Genomic DNA, 26,558 nt, shown 5'->3' with positions numbered 1-26,558 from the left:
AAAGCAAAACAAAATGAAAGAACCACCACAACAATACAACTGTCTCTACAACCTCCTGCAAACAGAATGTGGGCTGGAGCCCAGGACTGCTCAGGTTCTGGGCTGGAGACCATCAAATACAGGAGGTGACTGTTCATTTCATGGAAGCACAGTGATTGCTTTGCCAAATGCCTTGCTCTGGGGTCCCTCTAATCAGTGATGAGCTACATGCATATCAAATATATTTGAATCTATTTGTAGGCTATTGACTACTATCACTGAGATGCCACAGTAAGAACGAGAAGCAGTCACGGAGCTTCTCTGAAATGAGAATATATGACCGTGGAAAACTGGAGTAGGATTTTCAAAAGCGCACAGCTATATTTTTTAGTAAAGCAAGTGAATTTCCATGACTACACCCTCTTCTACCCATAATACAATGTGATATTTACTGAGCATATAGCAGGCAAGTGTGAGACACTAGCGATGCAAAACCTAAGAAGACAGGATCTTTTGTCTGACCCACATTATAGAGGGAGAGAGAGACAGATGGGGAGGGGAAGGCCATAGTAATAATAACAGCAGATCATGCTTACAGAATGAGTATTAGATACTAGATATGCTGTAAGTGCTTTACATTATTAATTTATTTAATCTTCCCCACAACCAAATAAAATAGATGGTATTATTATCCCATTTTATAGACAACAAACCAGGCTCTGGGAGGGGGACTAACTTGCTAAAGGTCACATGGCTAGAAAGTAGAAGAGTCAGGATTTGAACTCAGGCTGTCGGATCTGCAGTCTGGGCTTTGAATGTGTTGGCAAAGAGGTTAAGTACTTATACATCTCCTGTGCAGCAGGTATCCCAGGTGGGAGATGCTGGGAAATGAATTCTCTACTGAAGCTGTAGTCAAACATTTTTTTCAAAAATTGCTATGCAAATGCTGAAGTCCCTAAAAGGTGGGAAATACATAATGACTTTTAAAGAAAACATCAAACAACAAAAACAACAAATTTTTAGGTGGATGCATTTGTGCAAAATTAATAGGAAATACATGTTAAGATTTAACACTCAAACATTCTTAAATGTTTCACACTGAATTAGCTCAATCAAAGTACATCATTTGTACTTTGGACTATATAAAAATTTCTAAAACCAGAGTATACCCTTGGCTCCTATCAAATAGTTTATTAAAAGAGTGTTGATCTCAATAGAAAAAGAACATTCTATAAACTTCTTTTAAATAATGGGCAAATAAAAACCTAACTATTAGTAAAAAAACAAAAATTAGCTACCTTCATCACAATTACAATCACTGAAATGCACTTAGGAAATCAGAACTCAGCGTTCTGTTAACAAAAGAGGGTAGATTTTGAATGGAAAAAAGGAATTTCTTATGCTAAGCATTTCAGATTTTGCATATACTCTTGCACCAATAAATACTAATGTAATGATTTTTTCTAAAACTAGGATCCACATTTTTTATTTAACAAGAATGCCCAATAACTAACACACAAACAATTTAAATGGCCTTACCAATAGTGCTTCACGCAAAATACAGGCAATTATGGGCTCACTCATTCTTTCGCCCTTTTTCAGGAAGGCAGGAAGGCTTTTGCGAGATCAGTCACCGATCCTTCATTGCATAGCTATAAAAACATATTTCAAGATATATATTAAAATAGATATGACATCTTAAGTACATGCTATGAAAGCTTTCCTGAAAATACTTTTAAACATTGTTGCAATTTTTTGTTTCAAATGATTACTTCCATCATCTATATGGTTTCATTAATCAAATGAATATATAAACTTGCATGAGTGAACAATTAGTGACTTGAACACAATTTTCATATGCATTACTTTTTAGAAGAGAATCTGGAGACACACGGGCTTGGTTTTTGAATTCAAGGACAAGAATCATGATTCTACAAATTCATACCAAATATTAGGATCTAGAGCGTAAAACTATTTTTGAGTTCTGATAGCTTAATAGTGCAGTAGATTCTATGACTTCCAAACATGGCTATGTACTATTTTATATGTGCATTAATTTTAAAACATGCCTCCTTTCTGGCAAAATTTCAGAGTGTATTGAAGTAAGGATCACAATTAACATTCTAGAAAACTGTGTTTAAATATGTTTCTCAGGTTTTTTAGCCTCCTCCCCAAGTAGGGGAATCTAATGGAAAAACAAGAGGGAAGAACATGATAAGGGAGGTTTTCACCTTCAGATTAACCAGTGTTAGGTAACAGTAAATCCCACAGGAAACTTTCAAGGAGCTTCCGATTTGAAGAACAAAGAAACACTGGTATTAGCAGAGGAATTTGAGAGGGCAGATAAGTCAGTAAACGGTGTCCCGATGAAGCTGTGACCCCTGGGTACTGGATCCCCTAATCTCTGACCTTTAGCTTTTTTGCATTTCTCCCCACCTCTCTTTGGGGTTCTTATCTGTGGTCTTCTTGCAATCTAAAATTGCTTTTAAAAAAAATACAGTCTAAAAATTCACAAAATAAACAACACAAAAACAAACCTTAATGTAAACTATGGACTTGGGTTAATAATGTATCATTATTGGCTCATCAACTGTAACAAATATACCATATAATTGCAAAATGTTACTACTTGTTAAAACTGGGGATCAGGAGTTTATGGGAACTCTGTACCGACTGCTCAATGTTTCCACAAACCTAAAACTGTCCAAAAAATAAAGTCCATTAATTAAAAAAAAATCTAGCTGTGCCAGCATCAAGAATTTTTGTAAAAGTCTTAAAATAACAATGGAGCAATAAAGAATTAATATAAGTTATGATAGGCCCCCTATAATACTGTTTCAGAAGCAAATTATCCTACTCATGGTTGCATTTTATATTCAACACATTTTCTCATAAGTGAGGCACTAATGCAGAAATTATTCTTGATAACATAAGTTGCTGCTGTAATAGCGTTTTTGGTTAAGAAAAGATTTCTAGAAGAATTATTCTTTATTTCTTTATATTCAACAAATATTTCCTGAATTGTTACTATGTATAAAGCACCAAGATAAGTGCTAACATGGATCGAAGGCAGACAGAGCACCTTTTGCCCTTGCTGGGCTTAAAATACAGCTAACAGTGGTTTTCAAACAGGGATGATTTTGCCCCAAGGATGATTTTGCTTGGAGGTATCTCTGAATGTCAGGACTAGATGCTACTGGCACTGGGAGCTCAGGGGTGCTGCCAACATTGCACTGAACAATCTGCCATTGATGTCAACAGTGCCAAGTTTGAAAAACTCTAAATTAGAGCTATAATTGCCTGGATTATATGCTAGGTCTTGAATTATAGTTCTGTGGATAATTATGAGCCAGCACTGTAGCATTTCACAGACAGACTGATAACATCAAGTTGAAGGGAAAAAAATAAAAGTTTTAATGACAGAGAATCTGCCTTCATATATGTTGACAAAAAGTCTCCTCTAGGTTATTTTCGTACATTTAAATTGGTTATGGCATCTTCTGCAATAAAGAAATTTACTTTATTGGGGGGAGAGGGGAGACTCAAATTCATCAACTTTTTTCTTAATGTTCTCTCCCTGATTTTATTGTTGTTATCCCTTTGCAATGTTTAATTTGTATCTGAACTCTTTCTAAAGATGAATAAAATGAAATCACGTCATGAATTTTCTAAATCCTCATTTAGAATTAGTAAAATTTCAAATATGCTCTTGGATGAAATTAAAATTTGCTCAACTAGCATAAAATGCCTTCCCTGCAAAAGAAAAAAATATTTAACTCAAGTACATTTTTTTCCATGAATATGAAGGATTAAAAGATATAAAATGAAGTGTAAATGTTTTTGATCTAGGCAACAGATTTTTAAAAATACAAATGATGTTATATTTCCCTTTTAAAAGAATGGCATCCAGGTGAATGAATACATCATAAACAGTCTACACAATTCTTAAATCACTAAGACTAAAAGAAGGATTTGTAACAGAAGACTGAAAAACTGTTAAGTATAACTTTGCAGCACAAAGCTATTTTAAGCCCTTAACATTCCTTAATCAAACAAAACTGAAGCATAATTTTCTTAAACCAGAGTTACACTAATTAAATAACAGAGCAGCAGTGAAAATGAATTCTCTACTGAAGCTGTAGTCAAACATTTTTTTCAAAAAGCCCTAAATCAAAAGGGATGCTTTTCTATAAACAGACCATTACAGTTACTGTCCCAAGACAGCCTTTGTAAATTTTCTGAATGCACTCTGTCTTTACTATGTTGGGAAAGCATATGTGATTTTTACTCCTATTTCTGAAGAAGGGCTGCTAATTTCTGCAGTTGGTATTCCTGACTTTAGTTGTTTTTCCATTTTTCTTTATCTTATCTATAAATAGATCTTTATGGATCTATTTCTGGACTCTTTATCCATTTTGTACACCTATCTGACTTTTCCTGCATCAATATCTATTATGTCAATAACTATAGCTTCTTAACAAGAATTATATTTGGTAGGGGAAGGCTTCCTGACTTCATTGTTTTTTTATTTTAGGAATGTTTCTAAGGCCTTTCGCTTCATCTGCCCATTTTCTGTGTGAGGCCACAAAAGCAGAAACTCTATTTTTGCAATATTCATTCTTGTTTTTACTTTGCTTATTTTATAAAAGTGCTACCATCACTGATGTCTGGATCTTTTTCTAGAAACTAGTTTTTAGTAAATGCCCACAAGTGAAACCTCGATCATATGGTAAATGTATGTGTAATGTTAAAGACACTGTTGTACTCTTTCCAATGTGATTGTGCAATTTCACACTGCGTAAGCAATGTGTAAAAGTTCAGCTTGCTCCACAATCTCACCAATACTGTTTTATCAGTCTTTACTTTTAGACATTGAGTGTGTACTAGTAGTTTCACCGTGGTTTTAATTGGAACTTCACTAAAGATATTGAACATATTTTTTATGTTTTTGTGAAGAGTCCAAACTTATGCTTACTTTAAAAAAAAACTGGGTAATGCACTTTGTTAGGTGAAATTTCCATCTCCTCCTAGTGAGCTAAGAATGTTTATCACAAAAGCGTGTTGAATTTTGGTATGTTTTTCATGATTTTTTTGCTCTTTGATTCTGTTAATGCAGTGAATTATGATGCAGTGAATTTTAATATTTAACAAACTTACTTTAATGTTTTAGTAAATTTGCATTCCTGGGATAAACTCCAGTCATGATACATTAACATTTTATATATTACTGGATTTTATTCATTAGTATTTGGTGAAGAATTGTTGTATATACATTCATCTGGAATGTTATAATTTTTTCTTCCAATGTCTTTGCCTTCCTTTGTCAATATAATGCTGGCCTCACACAAAACACAAGATCATTAGTTCTTTTGTAAAGACTTCATAGGATTCTTTTTCTCAGAATGGTGCTATGAAGAATTCTGTGGACCCATCAGCAGTGAAACAATCATAACAAATGAAAATTATAAAAATGAACAACCACTTAAAGTCTTTGGAAACTGTTGTAAAGGATATACAGCAAATCAAGAAGCACTCAAGAATATACCTAAATCTTGGTAGGAACAGCAAGACTCTGTGCACTTGAGCCACTCTCTTCCTCCACCTCCCAACTCACTCTGGGTGAGTGTTGCCAAGAAGACTGGGTTTCCTGTCCCTCCAGATTCATCCAAGGTCTACAGTAGCTTCCTGGGATGGGGAGACCACCAGCACTTCTCACCCCCTCTCCCAACTCTGTACTGCAGAGCTAAATTCCTAGAGCGTGTGGGGGACTCCATCCCTCTACCTAGCCTCCATTCATACAATGGATTCCTAACTCAGGAGTGGCAGGCCAAGAATAACGGGGTGCCCATCACCCACATCCCAGCTTGCTCGCAACGCATGGGTCCATGCCAGAAGAGGCAAGCTGAGAAGATACCATTCTATTGCATTGCATTAATGATGTCATTCTATTGCACTCGTTTTCAAAAATTAGTGGCTACTCTGATCTTTGATCTCTACATGTAATGTGACCTTTTTCCTCTTGATATTTTTATAATTTTCATTATTAATGTTCAGCATCTTAATTGTGACACATCTTAGAGTGGTTTTAGTTTATTCTACATGTGGGATTTTGAGCTTCTTAGAGCTGTGGCTTTTTAGTGTTTACCAAATTCAGAAAAATTTTAGCCACTATTTACTTAAATATTTATCTTCCCCTACCCCCACCACCCCGCCCCCCAGCCACCCCAGTTCTCAGACTGCAGTTACAAGTAGATTAGAATACTACATAATATACTATGGTCAAATGGGCTTTTTTCCTCATTCTTTTTTTTCTCTCAGTGCTCAGTCTGGGCAGCTTCTATTTTCCTGTCTTTAAGTTCACTGATCTTTTCTTCCATGTCTAATCTGCCGTAAAACTCGATATTGTGCATTTTTCACTATAGATACTGTATTTTTTTTCCATCGAGAAGTTACATTTCAGTTCTTTTCTATAGTTTCCATTTCTTTCAACATTATGTTCAGATTTTCCTTGAGATCCTTGAGCATATTTATAATTGTTTTGAAGTCCTTACCTGCTAACTCCATCATCTTGGTCATTTTATTTTAGCTTATTTGGTGGGTCTGTTTCTATTGATTGATTGTTCTTCTGATAATGGATGACATATTCCTGCCTCTTCACATATCTAATAATTTTTATTAGATATTGGATGTTATTAAATTTATATTTGAATGTTTGGGCTTTATTGTTTTCCATTAATGAATGTTAAATGTGGCTCTGGCAAGCAGTTAATTTACTTGTGGACCAAATTGAACCTTTGAAGACTTGTTTTTATAGTTTTTGGGGGTGGGTTTAGGTAGCTCTTTACATCTAGTTTAGCCCTTCCCCTAAAACATAACCTTTCTAGGGGTCTCTACTAACTGCTTCAGGTGTTTAACAAAGTTTCTCAAGCATCTCTCAACCCTGCACAAACTCTGGTAGTTGTTTCGATTATAGCTTCTGTAATTCTCTCCCTGGTGATTGTTCTTTGTCCAACTGCCTGAAGTCTTGCCCTCTACCTATTGAGCTTGGTTTTTGGTCAAAGACTCATGGGAGTCCCCAGGCAGATTTCTGGCACTTTCTTCTTCCTTAACTCCCTCTTTTCTGCAAATTTCAGCTACAACTACCTTTCCAATCTTTTCAGTTTAATAAGACTGCTGTGATCTCCTTGGGAATTCCTTCCTTGATCTTTACTGCCTCTAACAATGAAAATGAGGTGACTGTAGAATTCTCCTCATTGATTTTCTTTTTTCAATGTCACAGGCCTAAGCTATCTCTTTTCTAATGTCTGAGAAGTATTGTGTTTTTAAAAATACATTTTATCCAGTTTTCTAGCTAATTTTGGTACAACATGATGACACGTTATTGCAATAGCCAGAAGCAGAAGTCTCAGATCATTTTTATGCACACTGAAATTTGAGAACCTTTGACAATGTTTTCCAAATTTTCTTTTAAAAAGAATCAACTTAGCATTTGTTTAAAAACTAGTTTTTAAAATGTCATTCTTGAAGATTTTGCTTCAGTGGGTTTGAGACAGGAGTGATTCCTAGCATCAGAGTATTTGGAAGATATATTAAAGAATAAAAGTATAAAAACTATCCTATTTTTTCAGGTGGCAGACTGAAATGTTACCTACTCAGCCCTCCTTTCACTTCTCTTTTCGTTGGTCATTCCTTTCATCTTTATTAATAGCCCATTTATACTCCCTATAGCATTAATACATACATATAGTTATATATTTATTTCTTTTAAATTGTCTTTCTCCCCCCATTAGACTATAAGCCTTATGATGACACACTCTCCGCTGAACGTGCAAACCCTACCAGCACAGATAGGAGCACTAACAGGTATAGGTCACTCTACTTGGGCCTGGCTAGAAGTGACAGATAACATTTATGAAATTAATAAGTAACTGGGTGAATACACTTATGTTCTGTACCCTTATGCATGCATGTGCACATGCACATGAGTGCACACACACACACTCACACAATAACAGAAGGCCATCTTTTCACATGGTATGGAAGGTACCTCTTCAAAGTTTGACATGTTTGACCTAATGTCAATAAAACATACCAAATTCTGCATTCCAAAAACTTCCTGAGAAAATACTAATGAAAATGGTACCATCACCTGATAGGTATTTTCTAATGTATAGTTTTGTAATACACATAATTTTCACATTACTTTTCTAATGTGTAAACTGGAAGCAGTATTTTAAGGCACTATTGACATATAACATAATTGACTCATTTAAGTATGCAGTGGGATGTGTTTTGGCAATTGTATGCAATGATGTAACCACTAAATCAAGATATTAAACAGTTCCCTCACCCTAACAGGTTTTAAAATTCTTAGGAAAACACCATAAACATTGATAATGTTAGCAACAAGAAATTGATGATAAAAAAGGAACTCACATGAAATATTTCAATGTATATGGTAAAAATATATTGATTCACTAAACAGCAAAACACTTCGGGTCCCTTGACTTTTTCCCCCTGAAATAATACTATACTTGCACTCCTCTTCAGGGAGCTGATGCTATAAGAAGAATTAAGTATGGCTAGGGAAGAAAGATTCACAAATATGACATATAGTATTTATATATTTCCTGGGTTAGATGAGTGTAAGGAAGTACATTTAGCCTGGTTTTCCAACTTGTCCTTTAAACAGAAAATAAAATGAAATGACTCTAGGTAATTGGCTATCTGCTATGCTGCAAGTCCACCAAATAACAGCCTTTTATATGAGAGCTGGGAATGGTTGTTTCAGTCCTATGAACATAAAAGGAACCATCCCCTCAGTCTGCTCCTCCACTGCAATTGTGCACAGCTACAGGAAGGAAGGAACAATGCTATGCTATTAGAGCAATCCAGAAGCCCGGCTTCCCAATCCTGCCCTGATTCCACGACCTCCCACATAGACAAGCCTGCAGCGGCTTCATCTCCCCTTCTGTGGACATGTTATCTCCAGGGCAGAAACATCAGAGGGTTAATAACTAAACAAATAGCAGCCACTTATTCACTTATTCTAACTTATTTTCTTTCTGTCACCCTATGTTTCTTTTTTTAATGACAAATCTTATCTTACTAGATGTAAGTATAAAAACAGAACTACACATGACAGATGAAAGCAGTATTTATATCTATGAAAACCACTTCAATTACCTGAAATGTGCATTTGAGAGCCTTTATGACTATCTGCCTAATTTTTGTGCTTCCAAGTGCCACCTGTAATTTCCAGTATTTGATTTCTTGGAAGGGATATAATTTTAAAGACAGAAATTGTTATAATTGGAAAGCAATGACAGAAAGCAATGTCACTATTAAAAGAGTGAACAAATCAGGACTAACTCAGATAAATAACAGAATACAGTCTGCAGGACCACTGTGAAAGGAGTAATTACAGTAAAGACTGGATTATGAGGGAAAAGGTCCCTTAACAGAAAGATATCCGAACTCTGAATTTTGGCTCCCTTACGGCTGAAGTCCCACATAAACAGTCCCTGGAACAAAGACTGCTTTCCTTACATGATTGCACTGTGGCTGTTCATCTAACCAAGAAGGAAAATTGCAGGTAAATTTGTTTTCCCCTTGTTTTTTCAGTGGCAAATGCTTAATAATAGACTGATTTAATTCAATTTTGACTCTGTTAAGTCTCTCAGCTCAGTGATAAACATACAGAAACCTAACCAACTCCCACCTCCTCAGGTTTCCCTCCAACCTGGCCACTGACCCTCAACACCACACATTAGGACTTAAAGAAAATGCAAAGCCAAAAGAGGTATCGATAGTTTAAAAAGCATGTCATCAAGAAATATGGCAGCAATAAGCAGAAATTAATGTAAGTATGGTATTTCAAAAAAATCATGTAAGTATAGTATTTTGTAAGTAAAAAAAAAAAGGTAGTTCTCCCCTTATGCCTATATCACTAGGAGAACCTAAGATGTAAGTGACAATAAAACTCCCACAGGCATTCTGTAAAAAAAAAAAAAAATCAGTTCCCACAGAAAACTTTCTTTCCCTTCTCTTATTAGTTTCATTATAAGCATGTGACTAGAATTTCAGAGGGCAACTAGCGCTCTTTTAATAAATATGGGCAATAGAGTCTGAAAATGAACATACAGAGAATTTATAAGGAAATTTTGCTAAACAGGGCTTTGTATAGCACTCATGATCAAAGAGTATAACAAAATGAAGGAAAAATACAGGAAAGAGAAAAATTGTATCAAAGTGGAAGAATAATTAAAAATCATGACTTAATAATAAAGAAAACAGGCCGCCCAGCAAGAGCTGGGGAAATATTTTTCTTAGGATTTCAATTCTGGATCGAAATATAAATAAAATGATTTTTCATGGGGAAAAGTCACTGAGCAGGAGTTTGAGCAGGTGTAGCCTCCCCACAGGCCAAGCTAATAACAGGGTGTAACACCGATTGATCACCCCTCCAGGACACCCTCTCTGTGGAGATACATGTTGAAGCCCGGCACTGATAAAATGACTTTCTGTATAATATTACAACCTCTCTTTGGCCACTCATTTGTGTCCTTGGGTAAAATAACTTATTTGGGCTTTATTACCAAAGAAGTATAATTAGTCATTTTGTAGAACAAAGTATTGATGTCACAAGCCAGTTTTCTGAACAAGCCTCTAAAGCAGCACCTGCACCATTCATGTTTATAAATCAGATAATTGCACCTTGAGCCACTTATGTGTACATGTAATTAGCCTAATTTTACATATGCAAATCAATTATCCTTACAGACAGTTTGCCAATTTTGTGCTTTCTTTATGCTCTTCTTTCACTACTTTTTAAGTTCAGTTACATAAGATTTCTGAAATACTATTTTAGTAAACTACCGTATATTCTTTTTCCTCAAGTCACTTTGGAATATTTCCAATACTTCCACCTGATAATAAAACAGAAGGACAAAGTTCAAAGAAGATATTAATTCTCTACTGATTCATTATATCAGGAAACTGCTTCACTTGTACTGGATATTCTAAAACCATTTTAATCAACCTTTTCTACTCTCTCAAAAGGACATTAACTATAATCCAGAGTTTCCAACTCTCCCCTAATCCCAAGTGACAATACTGAGAAATAACAATATAATTAGAACAGGGATTTGACAGGCATAAAAGACAATGATCGGTCTCATTCAGTATTTTAATCTCTGGACAGAGATTTATACCTTGTGCCCAGGCCCATTAGGCAGAATACCTGAATCTCCATTCAAATGTTAAACTGTAAATGATTTTGCATGGAAAAAAAATAATTATTGAAAAAGTTTTGAAGGAAATAATGATAAAAAATTTTATATTCGAGGCTACATTAAGATTTGTACACCATTACATCTCAAATATGCAAACACAAACACGAAAGTAAATTTTTAAGAATTCTCCACTGACATAAGACAAAATAGTCTAAGTTCATAATTTGTGTACTATTACTTAAGTTTAGATCAGTAAAAGCTTTGCTTTGTCTTAATGTGTAATTCAACTAAAAACAAAGCTATCTTAAACTTGAGAAATCAAAATGATTCTGCCATCATAATAAATTGCCTATTTTTAAAGAGCACAACTGGTTATTTTAAAAAATCTTTAAACTTCTATAAAATACTTTAATACACAGTTTCAGATTTTGAAAAACTTCTTGAAAATACTTTACAACTATGAAACGCTCTATGGTTCAACTAAAGGTGGCAGATTTAACAGATAAATTTATTCCCTCTCACTATAAATCTTCATTAAAACGATAGCAAAAGAATATTTTAAAAGTATAAACCACAAGAAAAAAGGAGAGCAGTGGACAAGGAATTTCAACAAAATTTTTCAGTATGGAAAGCAGATAACCTAGTGACAACTGGTTTAGCGATGCAGGGGCAGCTGCATGCTGAAGTACTAGCTGAGGGCTACTCTGAGGTCACCTGAGCAGATCAGCCCAAGAAGAGCTAGTTAATAGTGAAAGTGGAGGCAGAGTTGGAAGAGGAGGAGCAGAAAGCAAGGGATCCTTTGGAAGTCTCTAATCAAAGTGCTGACACTTTCTTACCCCACATCTAGGAGCCGGCCTGGGCCCTCCTCTGTCACACACACCCAGGCAAGAGACGGAAGTTCCATTCCCTAGAGAAACTGAATGGAAGGGACTCAAGATGTGGTGACACCAGGGCAGTGGATAATGAGTGTATGGTGCATACTACTACATGATGGGCCAGACAGAGAGCAAACCTGCAAAGAGGAGGCCAGGAGGCCCAGGAAACTTGATTCCACCCAAGGGCACAGCAGAGAGCTATCAGAGAGGTCAGATGGCAGACCTCCAGAATGGAGCAGGGGGATGTAGGACTCCAGAAGTACAATTTAAGGACCCTGCCAAATTTCAGAGTACAGATTACAAAATGAAAGAGCAGAGCTCAGCCATAGATTTCCAGGTACATCACCTGCTCAGGAGAAGGTGCACCTACATTATTATTGCTCTACAGTACAAGCATTTTGGTTATATTTGCTTTTAATTAACAACATCAATGTATTTATTTTGAGAAAGATAAAAATGATTGTCTATATGGAATTATATTAAGTGAAAAAAATTTCATAAATAATATTGCCAATCATTTTAAACATACAAAAAAGGATGAAGTAAATTCATAAAATGTTACAAGTGGTTCTTTGTATAGTGTAAAGTGTTTTCTACTATGATCATCCATTACTTGTAGAATCACTTAAAAACCATAATTAAAAAAAAATATATATATATATATAAAGTATGGAAACATTATAATTAATAGTGATTATCATTTCCCTGCAGGAAAACCAATAGAACATTCTGAAAGAAATACAATAATTAAATGCTAATAACATCATAATGGACACAAAATATGCCATTACAGTGGTTAAAAAAAGGTTCTACTAGTCTTTAGTTGGATAAAAGCAACCTTTAAAACTTCTTATGAATTTTATTAGAATGAAAGATTACCTCTTGAATAATAATATTCAATGAAAATTAGAAAAAGCACATTGTTCTAGGGCTGGCAGCTACCTTAGAGGGATACCTTTTAGTACTCCTACATTAGAATTGTCCAAACCAATCCTTGGGACTTGAAAAGACACACTCTACAGTTCTTTGGGGACAACTTTTTAAGAATTCAACACCATTTCTAATAGGGTATATTTTTACCCCATAAATGTAAATACCCGGTTCTGTACTTTATGTCATTGGTATTCAATGAAGACAGAAAAAGAAAATCACAGCTCACCATTTTTGTCTAATGAAGCCTCACTGACACTAATTTCCTCTTATTTTCTAGCACCTGGCACTGAGCCTCTATCATGTGTTAGTTGAACAAAATATGGATGAATAAGTAAATATTAAAATGAAGTCCCTTTTAGGCTTGTTCTTCTGCAAAGAAAATAACCCTAGTTTCTTTAGTCTTTTATTGTGAAGATATTTTCTCCTCTTTTATATTTAATAGTCTTTGTGGCTTATCTTTAATTTCCTTATGTGTCTTAAGATGACAAGGCCAGAATTGGACACATTTTACTGAGGATGTGACCAGTAAGGAACATTCTAGAAGAACTGCTTTATGGTGTCAATGTTACATAAACATTAAGTCATTCCTATACCACACTGTAAACATCCAACTATAAAATCATGTGGAACACTTACCTCAAGAACCAGCCACAGCTTATCTCCATTTATTTCGTCCTTCTTAAAGTTCATCCCGTAAAATTTAACATTAGGGTGGTCAGAAAGTGCTTTTAGTATGTTATACTCCACTTCAATCTCTTCATCGATGTCCTATTTTCAAAAAGTCATAGGAAGAGAACTATGAGAAAAGCACGATTAATGTCAAAGAAACCTATTATAGACTACCAATACAGAATTTTGTCAAAGCAAGGTCTTAATAGTTTTTCTTGTTCTCAGTATTATGTATTGAAATTTCTCATAACATTGTTTATGGGGAGAGATTGCAATTTTCTTGCTAATCAAATACATCTCTGATTGTGTTAATCTCACTGACTTAAAAAGGAATAAATAAAATATTATTTTTGTATGCACTTAGAAAGAAACATGCATGGAGAACTACTCCAGATGATTTTCCTTTCTTTGTAGTATTAATTTTGTTTCAATGGCAAAGCCACTGATCTGAAAAAAAAACTCTTAGTTGGTTCATTTTGTTTTTGAAATACAGGATATTTAGAAGCTTTCAAATACTAGTCATATAAGCAATAAATTCCCACCTTTCCAAAAAAGTAAAATAGAGTTAAATTATGGAAGATGGCATATAGCTTTTAGTTAGCTAAAGGTGCATTTACCAGAAATAGAAGAGGTTGCTATCTGTTCAAGAAAAATGCAAGATAGACACTTTAGTCATGTTTCTAGAAAAACACAATACATGAAACAACTCACAGAATAATAGATGAGAGAAAGCTTAAACTGTTTTTACAGTAACATCTAGTGTCCACACTGTTTGAAGACAGAACCATGCAATCACAGAGCTGTAAAGAGTTATGGACCAGAGCTCTAATTTGAGAGGAACAAACTAAAGCTCAGAGAAGTTAAAGTCACAGAGCTAGTTAGCAAAAGATGCAGGTCTAGATTCAAAGTCTACTACTTATTACCTTCTTTTTTTACAAACAAAGAATAGTTTAATAAAGTGAACTTTATTAAATATAAGCCCACTTACTATCTTCTAATTCTGTTCATTTCATCTCTTTCTTGGAAAGAAATTTCTAGTTAAAAATTCATAATAGTAGGATCCTTTTAATAAAAAAGTCATTCTGTAAAATGCTTGGGTGCATTTAAACTTATTTGATTAAGATTATAATATCATGGTTATAAATATTTTTTATTCAACTTGGGACATGATGAAGAGTAAATAAATAATTCCTAGAAAGGTATATATGTACTATGAGAAGAATGAAAGCAGCCATAGAACAAACTTCATACTACAGTTATGAACTCACTATGTTTCAATAAAACAATAAAACAAAACATGGTTTATAAGATAGTAGTACACCAACAAGAGTACATTATGAAAGAATAGTGGATTCATGAATCTGTAAACCACTCATTCTTCTCCATTAAGAAGCAGGGAAATGGGAGAGAAACCCTAATTGTGGGGACAGACACTGAGATCTAGGGGAAGGCCTTTTTGTTGCCACCATGAATCCCAACCTGTAGCTACAAAGACTGGAGGCAGGAGGTACAGTCACTTTGATGCAGCTTATTTGTGTCTCTCTTCTCTCAGTTTAAATGGTCAGAACTTTCTATAGGGGAATATGAAGACCTTCAGTATCAGTTAATCTGAGCATAGTATTTCTCATTTTTTTTCCTCCAGTGTATCTAAGTTATTACTTAAGAATAAAACCCCACTCTCCCTCTCTGCTCAAAATACATGAACCACTGTGGTTATAATGGGTTTAGTAGAAATAAACTATCAAAAAATAAAGAGCAACCGTAAGATGAACAGAGGTCCAGGACCTTTTGCACTGTTGTATGTTTGTTCATGTAAGAGCTGTGACAAGGTCTAGGACTCCGTGTCCTCACCACACATATGACATCACTTCGTCAAACCACAGTCCCATCATGTACAACCATCAAGTAATTGGAGAAGGTTCTCTCCATAACCGTTGGGGGATTATGTGATGGCTGAGTCATTCTGGCTCACAGTATGCCATGGGGGAGCCACTTTTTTCCCAGGAGCTGAAAATGCTTCCAAATGGCCAGCTTTCATCCCCAGAAAAGAATCTTGTCAATCTCCTCATGCTCTTTAAGGTAAAGGCAAGGCTTCGTAGGATCCCTTATCACAACTGCTATTCCGAAAAAATCAAAGGAAGATTCCACTGGGGCATCACTTACAAATAGGCCATGAGGACTAAACCTGAAATCCAGTTTGTCACAAGGAACTTTACCCTGATTATACACCATTTCTGCTTTAGAAACATTTAAGCAAACCTGAACATTAACATCCCTTCTCTGAAAGATATTTAATTTTTAAAAAACATTTCTGACTTAGCTTGAGAGAAAATTCTACCTGAAACCTAAATAAAGGCAAGAAGAAAAGGTCTGGCCAAAATGATATTTGAGGAATACTTCTAGACCCATGCGACTGTATTTTACAATTTTTGAAATCTAAAATCATATTAAACCAACTTGAGCTGTTGAGAGCTATATTTATGTAATTATTTGTATTTTATATTTATTCACTTATCAAGTATTTATTGGCCCCATAATAGATGTTAAGCAGATAAATGAGGAAAAAGTAAGTAGACTTTCTTTTTACATTTTCTTCAGGTTCTAATTGATGCTGTGACAAATAAATCAAGATAATATGCCTACAGACTTTTAGCTATTCAATACAGATAAAAACAAAGTTAATTAGTGGGGAAAAAAGTAATGTAACTTACATGAATTGGATCCATAATTTTGACTGCTGCTCTTTGGCCATTTTTCTTCTTCAACAGTTTAAAAACTTTCCCGTAAGTTCCTTTGCCAATGGTTTCGGTGATTTCCCATGTATCTGAAGGATCAGGGAACTTATCAAAGATGATCGTTTTTCCAATTAATGGAAGCATCTCAAAAGTCTAAAGCACTGGAGACAAAAAGTAGTTTCATCTACATTTGATCAGGGATATTAAATGGTACACAAACTCATGGGAAATCACCTAATATTTTCACTGATATGATGGAAGAAGATACACAGCAGTAACCAAATGTACTCAGAGTCACAGGAAATTTTAATTTTCATTCTTTTGGCAAACAGATGAATATAAGTTTAATAAGACTTTCTAAGTAGGGCTTTACTTTATGTTTATTATAGTCCCATATTAATTGCTATTAAAATTCTTTTCAGATTAAAATATGAGGATGATATTTAACTCATTTTGATGTAATGCTTTATATTTAGGTATTAATATAATGAATCAAAGAATTTTAGAATGCATCTTAGAAATGCTAAAATTCAACTTCTTCATCAAAGCAAATCCCATATGTTAAAGTGATTGCGTCTTACAGTCCTGCTCTAGGCAAAACCCAACACTGAGCCCATGCATTGCTTTTGGGATGGAATTTCTTTTAACATAACCTACTAGGTCCTTTAAAATATGGCCCTTATTATTTCCTAGTCTTGTATCTCAACATTTCTTCTCTCAGACACTCTGAACCAGCCACCTGGGATCCTTCAGGTCATTTCTTTCTTGCCTGAGGATCTCTGTATACACTATTCCCTCCCATTTCTGCCTGTGGTTTCTTAGCAATCTTCTAACTCCTTCTTATCTTTCAAAACTCCAGCTTAGACAGGACTTCCTCCAAATGGGACCACTCTCAAGCCCATTTGGGTTGAACGCCCATCTCCATACTGCTTATATCATACCAGAAAATGATGTGATGGCCACCAGAAGTTCTGGGAGCCGTTCCTTTTTTTAGTAATTTCATACAAATGGCTAAATGCAATATAGCAAGGATGTAAAAGGTTAAAAGCACTACTCGGAAATCAAGAAATCTGGGAAGTTGTTTCAGGTTCTGTGCAAAATTTCCTTTTTAAAGTCATCTGACCTCATTGGCCATATTCTCCTAATTATTTCAAGCACTGTGCCCCGTGCTGGGCATATAGTCACACCAGAAAATGAGAACAGAGTGCCACTGCAGTATCCATGCCTCCAATCCATGGATGGATTCCTCACTTTCTTTATATCCATCAACTTTCCTCAGCCTCCATTCTTCTTCATTTTCTGCTTCCCCACTCTAAATTCTACTTTTTGAATTATGTTTCATAATTCATCAACACTCTTGTTCTGCTCTCTCTCCAGGGCCAGTCTCCTGGAGTAAAAAAACCCCAACTCTGGTTAAACCTTACATCTTCTCTACACCTGTGACGTAGCTGGAAAAACCACACAACCAGGTTGACTAGTTTCCCTTCAAACTCACGATTAACAAGTAGACCCTCAACACTGCCCAGCAGTCCCACTGCATGTCCCTGGTTTGCATACCTGCTTCTCTCTGGAGTGACTGCCTCACAGTGACCTCTCTCTCCAAATTGTTCTCTCATTGCTTGCCCGCCCTCTCCCACAAAACTTCCCAACTGATGCCCTCACTTAATAATTAAAAAATAAAATCCATGATAAATTCCTTAATCTTCAGTGTCTGGCGGCGGCGCGCGAGCCCAGCGGCGGCTGCGGAGGGGCGGGAAGCCATGGGGCCGCGGGCGCTCGTCACCGCGCTCAGCCTCGGCCTCGGCCTCTGCTCCCTGGGGCTGCTGGTCGCGGCCATCTTCACCGACCACTGGTGCGAGACCGACCCCCGGCGCCACAAGGAGAGCTGCGAGCGCAGCCGCGCCGGCGCCGACCCGCCGGACCAGAAGAACCGCCTGCTGCCGCTGTCGCACCTGCCGCTGCGGGACGCGCCCCCCCTGGGGCGCCGGCGGCTGCCGGGCGGCTCCGGGCGCGCCGACGCCAAGGCCTGGCGCTCGCTGCTGGGGCTCGGCGGGCTGGACGCCGAGGGCGGCCGGCCGCTCTTCGCCACCTACTCGGGCCTCTGGAGGAAGTGCTACTTCCTGGGCATCGACCGGGACATCACACCCCATCCTGAAAGGCCCTTCTGGCAGATAACTATTGATGCCAAGGAAGCTTTGCTGGTCAAAGGGCTGCCTCAGAAAATAACAACAGGAGCAACACATTTCATCCCGATCCCTTGACTGATAACTGAGTGACCATCACTACAACTTCCAAGCGCATCTGTCACCATGACAACTTTGAGAAAGAGAATGAGTGAATCCCTCTGCTATTGCCTATGTCCTGATGTGCTGATAGAGGCAAATATTCAACATTTGAGAAACCAAGCAATGCTTTATTCATGTCTGTGTTGGGCTTGAATGTCCTTGAAATTCTGTGAAGAATTGTTTGCTTTCAAAATTAGAAACCCGGGAGGCCACCCGAGGAAGCGGTTGTTTGGCCGCGAATGATCCTGTGTTTGGAGGAGTGGGGTGGAGGGAACGGGTGTTCACGTGGAGCCCAGTCATCTTGGCAGGAATGTTCGAGACCAACCACTCCAGTGCACCTCAGGTTTCCTGATGGAATAGTTGTTCTCCTCTAGTTCCTCTCATTTGAAACCAAGAGACCTATTTATTGAAGCATTAATATTTATTAAAGTATCTAAAGATACTTCTCTAGAGCAGGAATTTCAAAGCAAGAAAACAATCTGAACCGCTGCATATGGGCTGAACTAGCAGAATTTTAGCACAGACGCCTCAGAAGATGTTTAGAGTCACAAGGTATGTGGGTGGACATATATTTGGACCACCAGATTGTATTCCAATTTGTAGGTTTGAAAAGAAAAAAAGGAGAGAGCAGGCAGGAAAGAAGGGAATGTAGGAAGGAGCAAATGAATAGCTATTTGGTGGATCTTTGAGGAGCTCTGTACGATCTTCTTTCTTAAATATCCATTCAGTACATTTATCTTTCTAAACTAAAATCTTATCATGCCTTTTCTTCGATTAAAGATCTGTCTGATGTATTCCTCAATAAGTTAAACATAGAATTACCAAATGTCCCAGCAGTTCCACTCCTAGGAATATATCCAGAAGAGTGAAAACATACTCAAACTAAATCTTCATGAATGTTCGTAGCAGCACTATTCATATTTGCAAAAGGTGGATACAACCCACATGTCCATCAACTGATAACTGGATAAACAAAAGATGGTGTGCCTGTATAATGGAACATTATTTGGCCATCAAAAGAAAAGATGTGCTGGCATATGCTATAATATGGATGAACCATGAACACACATTAAGTGAAAGAAGCCAGACAGAAAAGGCAATGTACTGTATGGTTCTACGTATAGAAATATCCAGAATAGCCCAAGCTACAGAGACAGAAAACAAGGAGGGAGGAATAGGGAGTGACTGCTTAATGAGTCCAAAGTTTTCTTTTGGAAATAGGTGGAATGGCTGCACAATGTACTAAATAAAATCGAATTACACACTTTAAAATGGTTTAAAAAAAAACACACCCAACTGTGATGATTTCCCACTGCCGATAGCTACAAATTTAAACTTCTCAGCAGGTCATAAAATAGCCTTCAGCATGTGATAGGGGCTCCAGCTACTTTTCTGATTAGATACCCAATCACTTCTCCATGAAATCTAGGACCAGGCTATACCAGCCTGATATTTGCTATTGTCTCAGTGCATACGCCCTTCACTCTCTATGTCATGGTATATCCTCTCATTCTTCTGCTTGACATATCAACCCCTTGTCCATCTGGCCATTATTCCTTGAAAGCACAGCACCATTATTACTCCCTCTGTAAATTTCCTTGACTCTACCTTTAGCCCCTCATTCCCTCATTCAGTGCTTTACTAGCTGGAACCCCAGTGCTTTATACATATTTGTAATACAGTACTTTCTACAATATATTGTGGTTTGCTTCCTCATCCATTTTCCTCCCTACCTTAAGACCAGGGACAGATGCCACCCAGCTCAGTACCTGGCACATGGCGACCTTTCCACAGAACGGTTGTTGAACAAATTCCACTGGATTGATTTCAATTGCAGTCATTTTGAGTCCCTTCTCTTCTCACCCACTCCACTGTGTTTCATTTAATTCAAGAACAAGGAGAAGGTAGAATTATTCCCAGCTTTTAAAGACTAGGAAACTAATAATTAATTCAAAACAGATAAAAGTACTTTTTCGCATTTAAAAAAATAGCAATAGTAGTAGATATAAAAAGAAAATTACAGATGCTTTTATTTTTGAAGTAAAATTAACAGAGTGCTTCCTTATGGGAGATTTTCTTTGCAAAATGCTCTTAATCCTTAATTTAAAAATTATGTTATTATTAAAAAAAATTCCTTAATCTTCTCATTTCAAAAACTACAAAACAATGTGCATCAAACATGAATCCGTTCTCATTATCTATCTTTGGTAACCACTGTTTGGCCTCAACTAGTCTTCTCCTGTTGTCCTATGGCAGCCTTCAGATCTTAGCACAAACATCACTTTCTTGGGAAGGCCATTCCTGACCAACCTTCCCCACATAGTTATTTCTCCATTAGAATGTAAGCTACAAGAGAGTATATAGACTTTGTTATTTTTACTACTGTGTCCACAATTTCCAGAACAATGTCTAGCACACAGTATGCAATTAGTAAATGCTGGCTAAATGGGCAAATGTTTCTTTACCTTTTAATTCTGACAACAGAGACCTTATCTATATCTATCTGTTCAATTTCAAATCTAATAATGCCTAACTCTATCTCTGGCAAGTAGTAGATATTAAATATGTAGCTGTTGAATAGATGCATCAGTATGGTTCTTTAAAAACTGTTTTTAAATGAGGGGGAGAAATAAAGATTAGATTAGGTGATTAGATGAAAGGAATTTGAAAATCTAAACAAAATAAGGATCATACTCTGATTCATCATACTTACAGGCACACCATGCAGTAAATGGCTATGAATGCCTGCTAAAAATTACATCCCTATGTAAAAACACACTTATGAATAGTCCTTGGAAGACTTAATCTTTATGAAATATGTGCCTTTGATCCAAAATGCAAAGGGATAAGTAGGAGGTAATCAGTAATAATCATCCACTTTAGTGATTTCATAATCAATGACAAGATAACTACTTCTTACATCTGTCTACTTGAGTCATGCAAATAAGCATTTATGCCATCCATGTAATGTAAAAGTTAGACCAAAAGACCAAATTAAATCTTGTTAAATGCCTGAAATAGGAGTTTTCAACTAGGAGAAACATTCATTATATAGAATGTTACCTTTCAAATGGCAATGTTATTGAACACAATTTTAATTTCTGGTGTATTAACTACTGGCCTTTCAACATACAGGCATGAGAATCCAGCTAAAAAACGACTAGACACCAAATACATGAAAAGTATTTTAAAGTTGTGAGAATTCCAAAATAGGCAACTCAAGGATAGATAAATAAATATGTAGCTGCAATATATTATGAAAGAGAAATGGAAATAGGTATAAAGTACCATAGAAGCCCAGATGAAGAAACAACTAATCTTAAGTGATCATGAAAAGATATATAAAATAGGCAGTATTGGAGCTGAACATTAAACATGAACAGGAGTTTGTCCAAAATACAATTTCCTCTTTAAAAGTTTGCAGTATGACATATAATTAAGGCAGTGCATTACTGTAAAACATTATAAAACAATAATCACAGAATGACAAAAGCACAGGCATTTTGGGAACAGAATACACCTAGTCGAATCTCATTTAAAACAAACAAAACTCCCAATGAGTAAATAAAATGAAATGTAAAATGACTTCCTCAAAATTAAACATTAAAGAACTTCAAGAATTAGAATAGAAGCAAGTCTTCTGACTCCTATACTATTCTTTCCACTACATAGCTTTTTATTCTTTAAGAATAAAGTAAAATGTCACAGTTAGTAAACAACTGATTATTTCATGATTGTAGTAAATTGCATTTTACATAGCAATGAATGTTCACATTTTTCTAGTCCTTTAGCACTCATGAAATAAAAAGTAATTCTGTCCCTCATAAAACTAAAACACACAATTAAGTTTTTAATTATATGATTAGGTAAGCTAAAAAACTGTTTTTCATGCATATTACTGTATTTTGATATATATATTTACCATAATTCTGTAAAGGTACTTATAAAGCTACATTTTAAAAATGAAGAATCATCTCTTTGAATTGATTTATTATATATTGAATTGCTGGGGTTCTTTCGTGATAGAAAAAAGACCATAATACAATGAATCTTACTTCAGGATATTAATATTTATCTCAACAAATTATTCTGATTGTTTTTGTAAACTTGCACTTAATTCTTTTTTACTAAAATAACCAAACTACCTTTCTACTCATTCTAAAACACAGCAGGGATTATCTCCCAAGCTGGCTCTTCCTTCTGCCTGGATTGCTTTTTCTCCAGGTATCTACGCAGCTTACTCCCTCACTTCCTTTAGGACTTACATCAGTAGAAAATCCACAAATATGTGGATATTAAACAGCATACAACTAAACAACTGATTCATCATACAAAAAAATCACATGGAAAATTAGAACATATCTGGCAACAAACAAAAATACAGCATAGTAAAATTTATGGGATGTAACAAAAGCAGTGCCAAGAGGCAAATTTATAGTTGTAAAAGCTTTATGTTAACAGATGCTAACTAATTCATTGTGTTGAGCACTTAGTAATGTATATAATTGTTTACTCCCTATGCTGTATACTCTAAACCAATATTATGTTGTATACCAACTATAATTCAATAAAAATATACTGGGAAAAATAAATAAATAAAACCCTCTGATACAAATAGATCAAAAAATAAAATAAAATAAATTAGTCATAGGAATGGAAATATAGAGAATATAACCAATAATGTTGTAAAATCTTGGTATGGTAATGGGAGTAACTACGCTTGTGATGAGCAGTTAGTAATGTAGATAATTATTGATTCACTATGTTGTACATTTGAAACGAATATAATATTGCATATCAACTTTATTCCAATAAATAAATAAATAAATAAAAAGATATTTTTAGAAGGAAAAATCTCAAACCCATGACCTAACTTTATATCCTAGAACTAGAATTAGAATAAAAGGAACAAATTAAACCCAAAGATAACAAAAGGAAAGAAATAATAAAGATTAGAGCAGAGATAAATACAGAACAGAAAAACAATAAGGAATAATCAACAAAACCAAGAGTTGATTCTTCAGAGAAACAAAATTGATCAGTCTTTAGGTAGATTGACAAAGAAAATATATATTATACCCTAGAACCTCAAAATACCTGTATAGCTTCCAAAAAATTAGAGGAGAAAAACTGATGATAACAAACTCATTCAATCAAAAACCTCAGAAAAGGAGAATAAAGGAAGCACAGGAAAAGCAGGAGAAATAGAAAGTATGAGAAAACAGTAGAAATAATTATAAGTTTACCAGTAATCACAATTATTGTAAATGGACCAAACTTACTAGAGAAAAGACAGAAACTAATAGCTATAGGCTGTTTGCAAGAGAATCACACAGTCGGTAATAGAATGGAAGTAAAATAGTGGTATATATAAATACTCAACAAAAGAAAGTGAGTATCACTAGATTAACATCAGATAAAATATACTTTAAGGCAAAAATATTTATTAGAGGTAAAAAGGTTCATTACATAATAATCAAAAGATTTGATTTTGCAAGAAAATATAAAAGCTCAATACAGAGCCCCAAAATACATAAAATAAGAACTGAAAGAAATATAAAGAAAAATAGAGAAAATCACAATGTTAGAAGGAGATTTTAAAACACTTTCTCAGTGATTTTTGGATCAAGTGGACAAAAAAGTTCTTAACGATAAGTAAAATTAAAACAACATGATTAACAAGGAGAATTTAATGGATATCCTGGGATACACGATAGCCTATATCTACAAATGGATAAATATTTTTCATAAGCACATATGACTGCAATATAATTAAGTAAGAAATCAATTACAAGATTTTTTTTAAAAATCCATGCAATTAGATACTTTAAAAGGCACTACTAAGCAATTCAGGAGCCAAAGAGGAAATATACTCACAATTTTAAAATAGACTTTGACCTAAATAATAATGGGAATACTACTCATGAAAGTTTATGGGATACAGCTAAAGCAGCACATTTAGGAAAACATTAGCCTCAAATTTTGTATTAGAAAGGAAGAAATACTAAAAATGAGACAATTATAGAATAAAACCAAAGAGTAGAGAAAAAAGGAAGGTAAGAGTAGAAATTAAAGGAAGACATTATAGAGAAAAAAGATGATAGGAAACTAATACAACAGCTCTGCAAAGAGAATTTTTTATAATAGACAAACATCTGTCAAGACTAATCAAGAAATAAAAAACAAGAGAGAAGGTAGAGATGAGCAATATTAAGGATGAAGAGACTGACAAATTACAGTAGAGATGAAAAAGATAACATAACTTTTTATCAATAAACTTTAAAACTGATATTAAATGGACAATTTCTCAGAAGTAATATTAGCGAAAGAAAATAACAGAAAAATGAAAATTACTTTTCTCACAATGTTTGCATTAATGCGCCTTCATACTCTTATCTCCTAACAATTCTTAATTCACATAATATCTAAGGAGAGTACATAAATTTACAGCAGAAAATCATTCTCTCCAAGTATCTTTTAATCTTTTAGATATAATAACCAAATTTATCAGTGAAAAGGGGCTAGAAATCCAGTTTAGGGATTACTGCCTCATAAATGAACACAAGCACATCTTCCTTTCTAATATAACACAAATGTCAATCAGATTGTAAACTTTTGAAAATACATAGAGAATACCATTTCTCAATGAAAATGCAATTTGCCTTTCATATAAAACACACAGAGAAAGTAACAGATGGCTTTACTCGAAATCAAGAAATATTTTAATATTGTGATTCTCACTTTCAAAAACATTCATCATTTGTTTACTGTAGAACATTATTGGAAGATCCTTCCCTTTAGGCACCCACTTCTGTCAAGCTGTTCAAACCGCATCACATAAGGTTTATGTTAAATTCAAAAGGCGTGCCTGCCTGTGATGTGGGAGACATCCTGAAATGTTGAACTGGTTCACTATAGAACTTATCTCTGCACAGAGCAGCCAGAATGATCTCAACACAGAAATCAGATGAAATTATTTTCCTGTTAAATATTCTTCAAAATCCACATTCTTACTATGTCCTGCAGACCCTGAATCAAAGCTGGCCCTTTCTGACCTCCCTAAACTCATCCTCCATTCTTTTTTACCACTCACAGTGACTTCAGCCTCAACTGCCTTCTGATAGGTCTTGGGACACTGAAAACCCTTTTCTGCTGCAGGACCTCCTGTTATCTTTGCCCGGGGGCTTCTCCCACTCTGCATGGCTGGTTTGAACTTCCTTCATACATACTCACATACCTTCAGGATCACATAGAGTTACTATACCCACAAATGAACTATTTCCGATTTTAATGTATTATATCAATTACTTTCCTGGTTTGATTATGAAGTATTAAAATTAAGCCTTCCTGGTTTAAAGAAGCTTGTGAAAAAGTGAGTTTGCTATATAAAACCACCTTCTGGAGACACCAGGATGAATTACCAAACAAGTGCTGGTTATCTCTTTTCCCACAGAACTCTAAAACACAGACTCAAAGAAATCTCTGATGCAATGTAACTACAGACCAGATGAGCTAGACACATATCCTTTTCAGCTTACCCCTAACACAGGCAATAAATATGGTTTAAAACAGACTTTGTCTAGTTACATGCACGGTGTTTTAAATGAGCCATAATCAATGTTTTGTTCCTTTTGATTTGCTCAAAAATGTTTTGTAGAGAGGAGAAAAAAGGTCTACTTTGTCTTTCTACACATGTATTCTATTTTCTACCACTAATTTTCTTACTTTGTAATTATGGAGATAAAAGTACTTGCTTAAAATAAATACTAGAACCAAAAGAAAAGCTATCATTTCCTAGAAAATTTCTCCATACTTAAAAAGTGGTATTAATGAGAATTCAAAAATCTT

At 35.3% G+C, this 26,558-nt stretch overlaps 1 protein-coding gene and 1 long non-coding RNA gene across 12 annotated transcripts in view; one reads left to right on the top strand and one right to left on the bottom strand.

Moving 5' to 3' along the window:
• Window positions 1–604: 604 nt before the first annotated feature.
• LOC140847828 (myosin-IIIa-like) overlaps window positions 605–26,558 on the bottom strand; it is a 29,049-nt gene continuing 3,095 nt past the window's right edge. For 3 of the 11 annotated variants that reach the window (XM_073229219.1, XM_073229214.1, XM_073229218.1), the window contains exons 3-8: window positions 20,480–20,581; window positions 17,983–19,109; window positions 16,402–16,586; window positions 13,658–13,789; window positions 1,519–1,631; window positions 605–934 (exon numbers count right to left, since the gene is read on the bottom strand). In XM_073229219.1, coding sequence (XP_073085320.1) covers window positions 18,123–18,668 — 546 coding nt within the window. In that variant the 5' untranslated portion in view covers window positions 18,669–19,109; window positions 20,480–20,581 and the 3' untranslated portion in view covers window positions 605–934; window positions 1,519–1,631; window positions 13,658–13,789; window positions 16,402–16,586; window positions 17,983–18,122. The remainder of the gene's footprint in view (window positions 935–1,518; window positions 1,632–13,657; window positions 13,790–16,401; window positions 16,587–17,982; window positions 19,110–20,479; window positions 20,582–26,558) is intronic. The other 8 variants (XM_073229222.1, XM_073229221.1, XM_073229220.1 and 5 more) reach the window with 6 other exon arrangements.
• LOC140847833 (uncharacterized) overlaps window positions 19,116–26,558 on the top strand; it is a 70,917-nt gene continuing 63,474 nt past the window's right edge. The window contains exon 1 of the long non-coding RNA XR_012128030.1: window positions 19,116–19,262. This is a non-coding gene — a long non-coding RNA (uncharacterized lncRNA). The remainder of the gene's footprint in view (window positions 19,263–26,558) is intronic.

Source organism: Manis javanica, chromosome 2 (assembly GCF_040802235.1).
Source record: "Manis javanica isolate MJ-LG chromosome 2, MJ_LKY, whole genome shotgun sequence".
NCBI lineage: Eukaryota > Metazoa > Chordata > Mammalia > Pholidota > Manidae > Manis > Manis javanica.
Note: the sequence above shows the minus strand (reverse complement) of the source record. Positions and strands in the feature narration are given on the sequence as shown.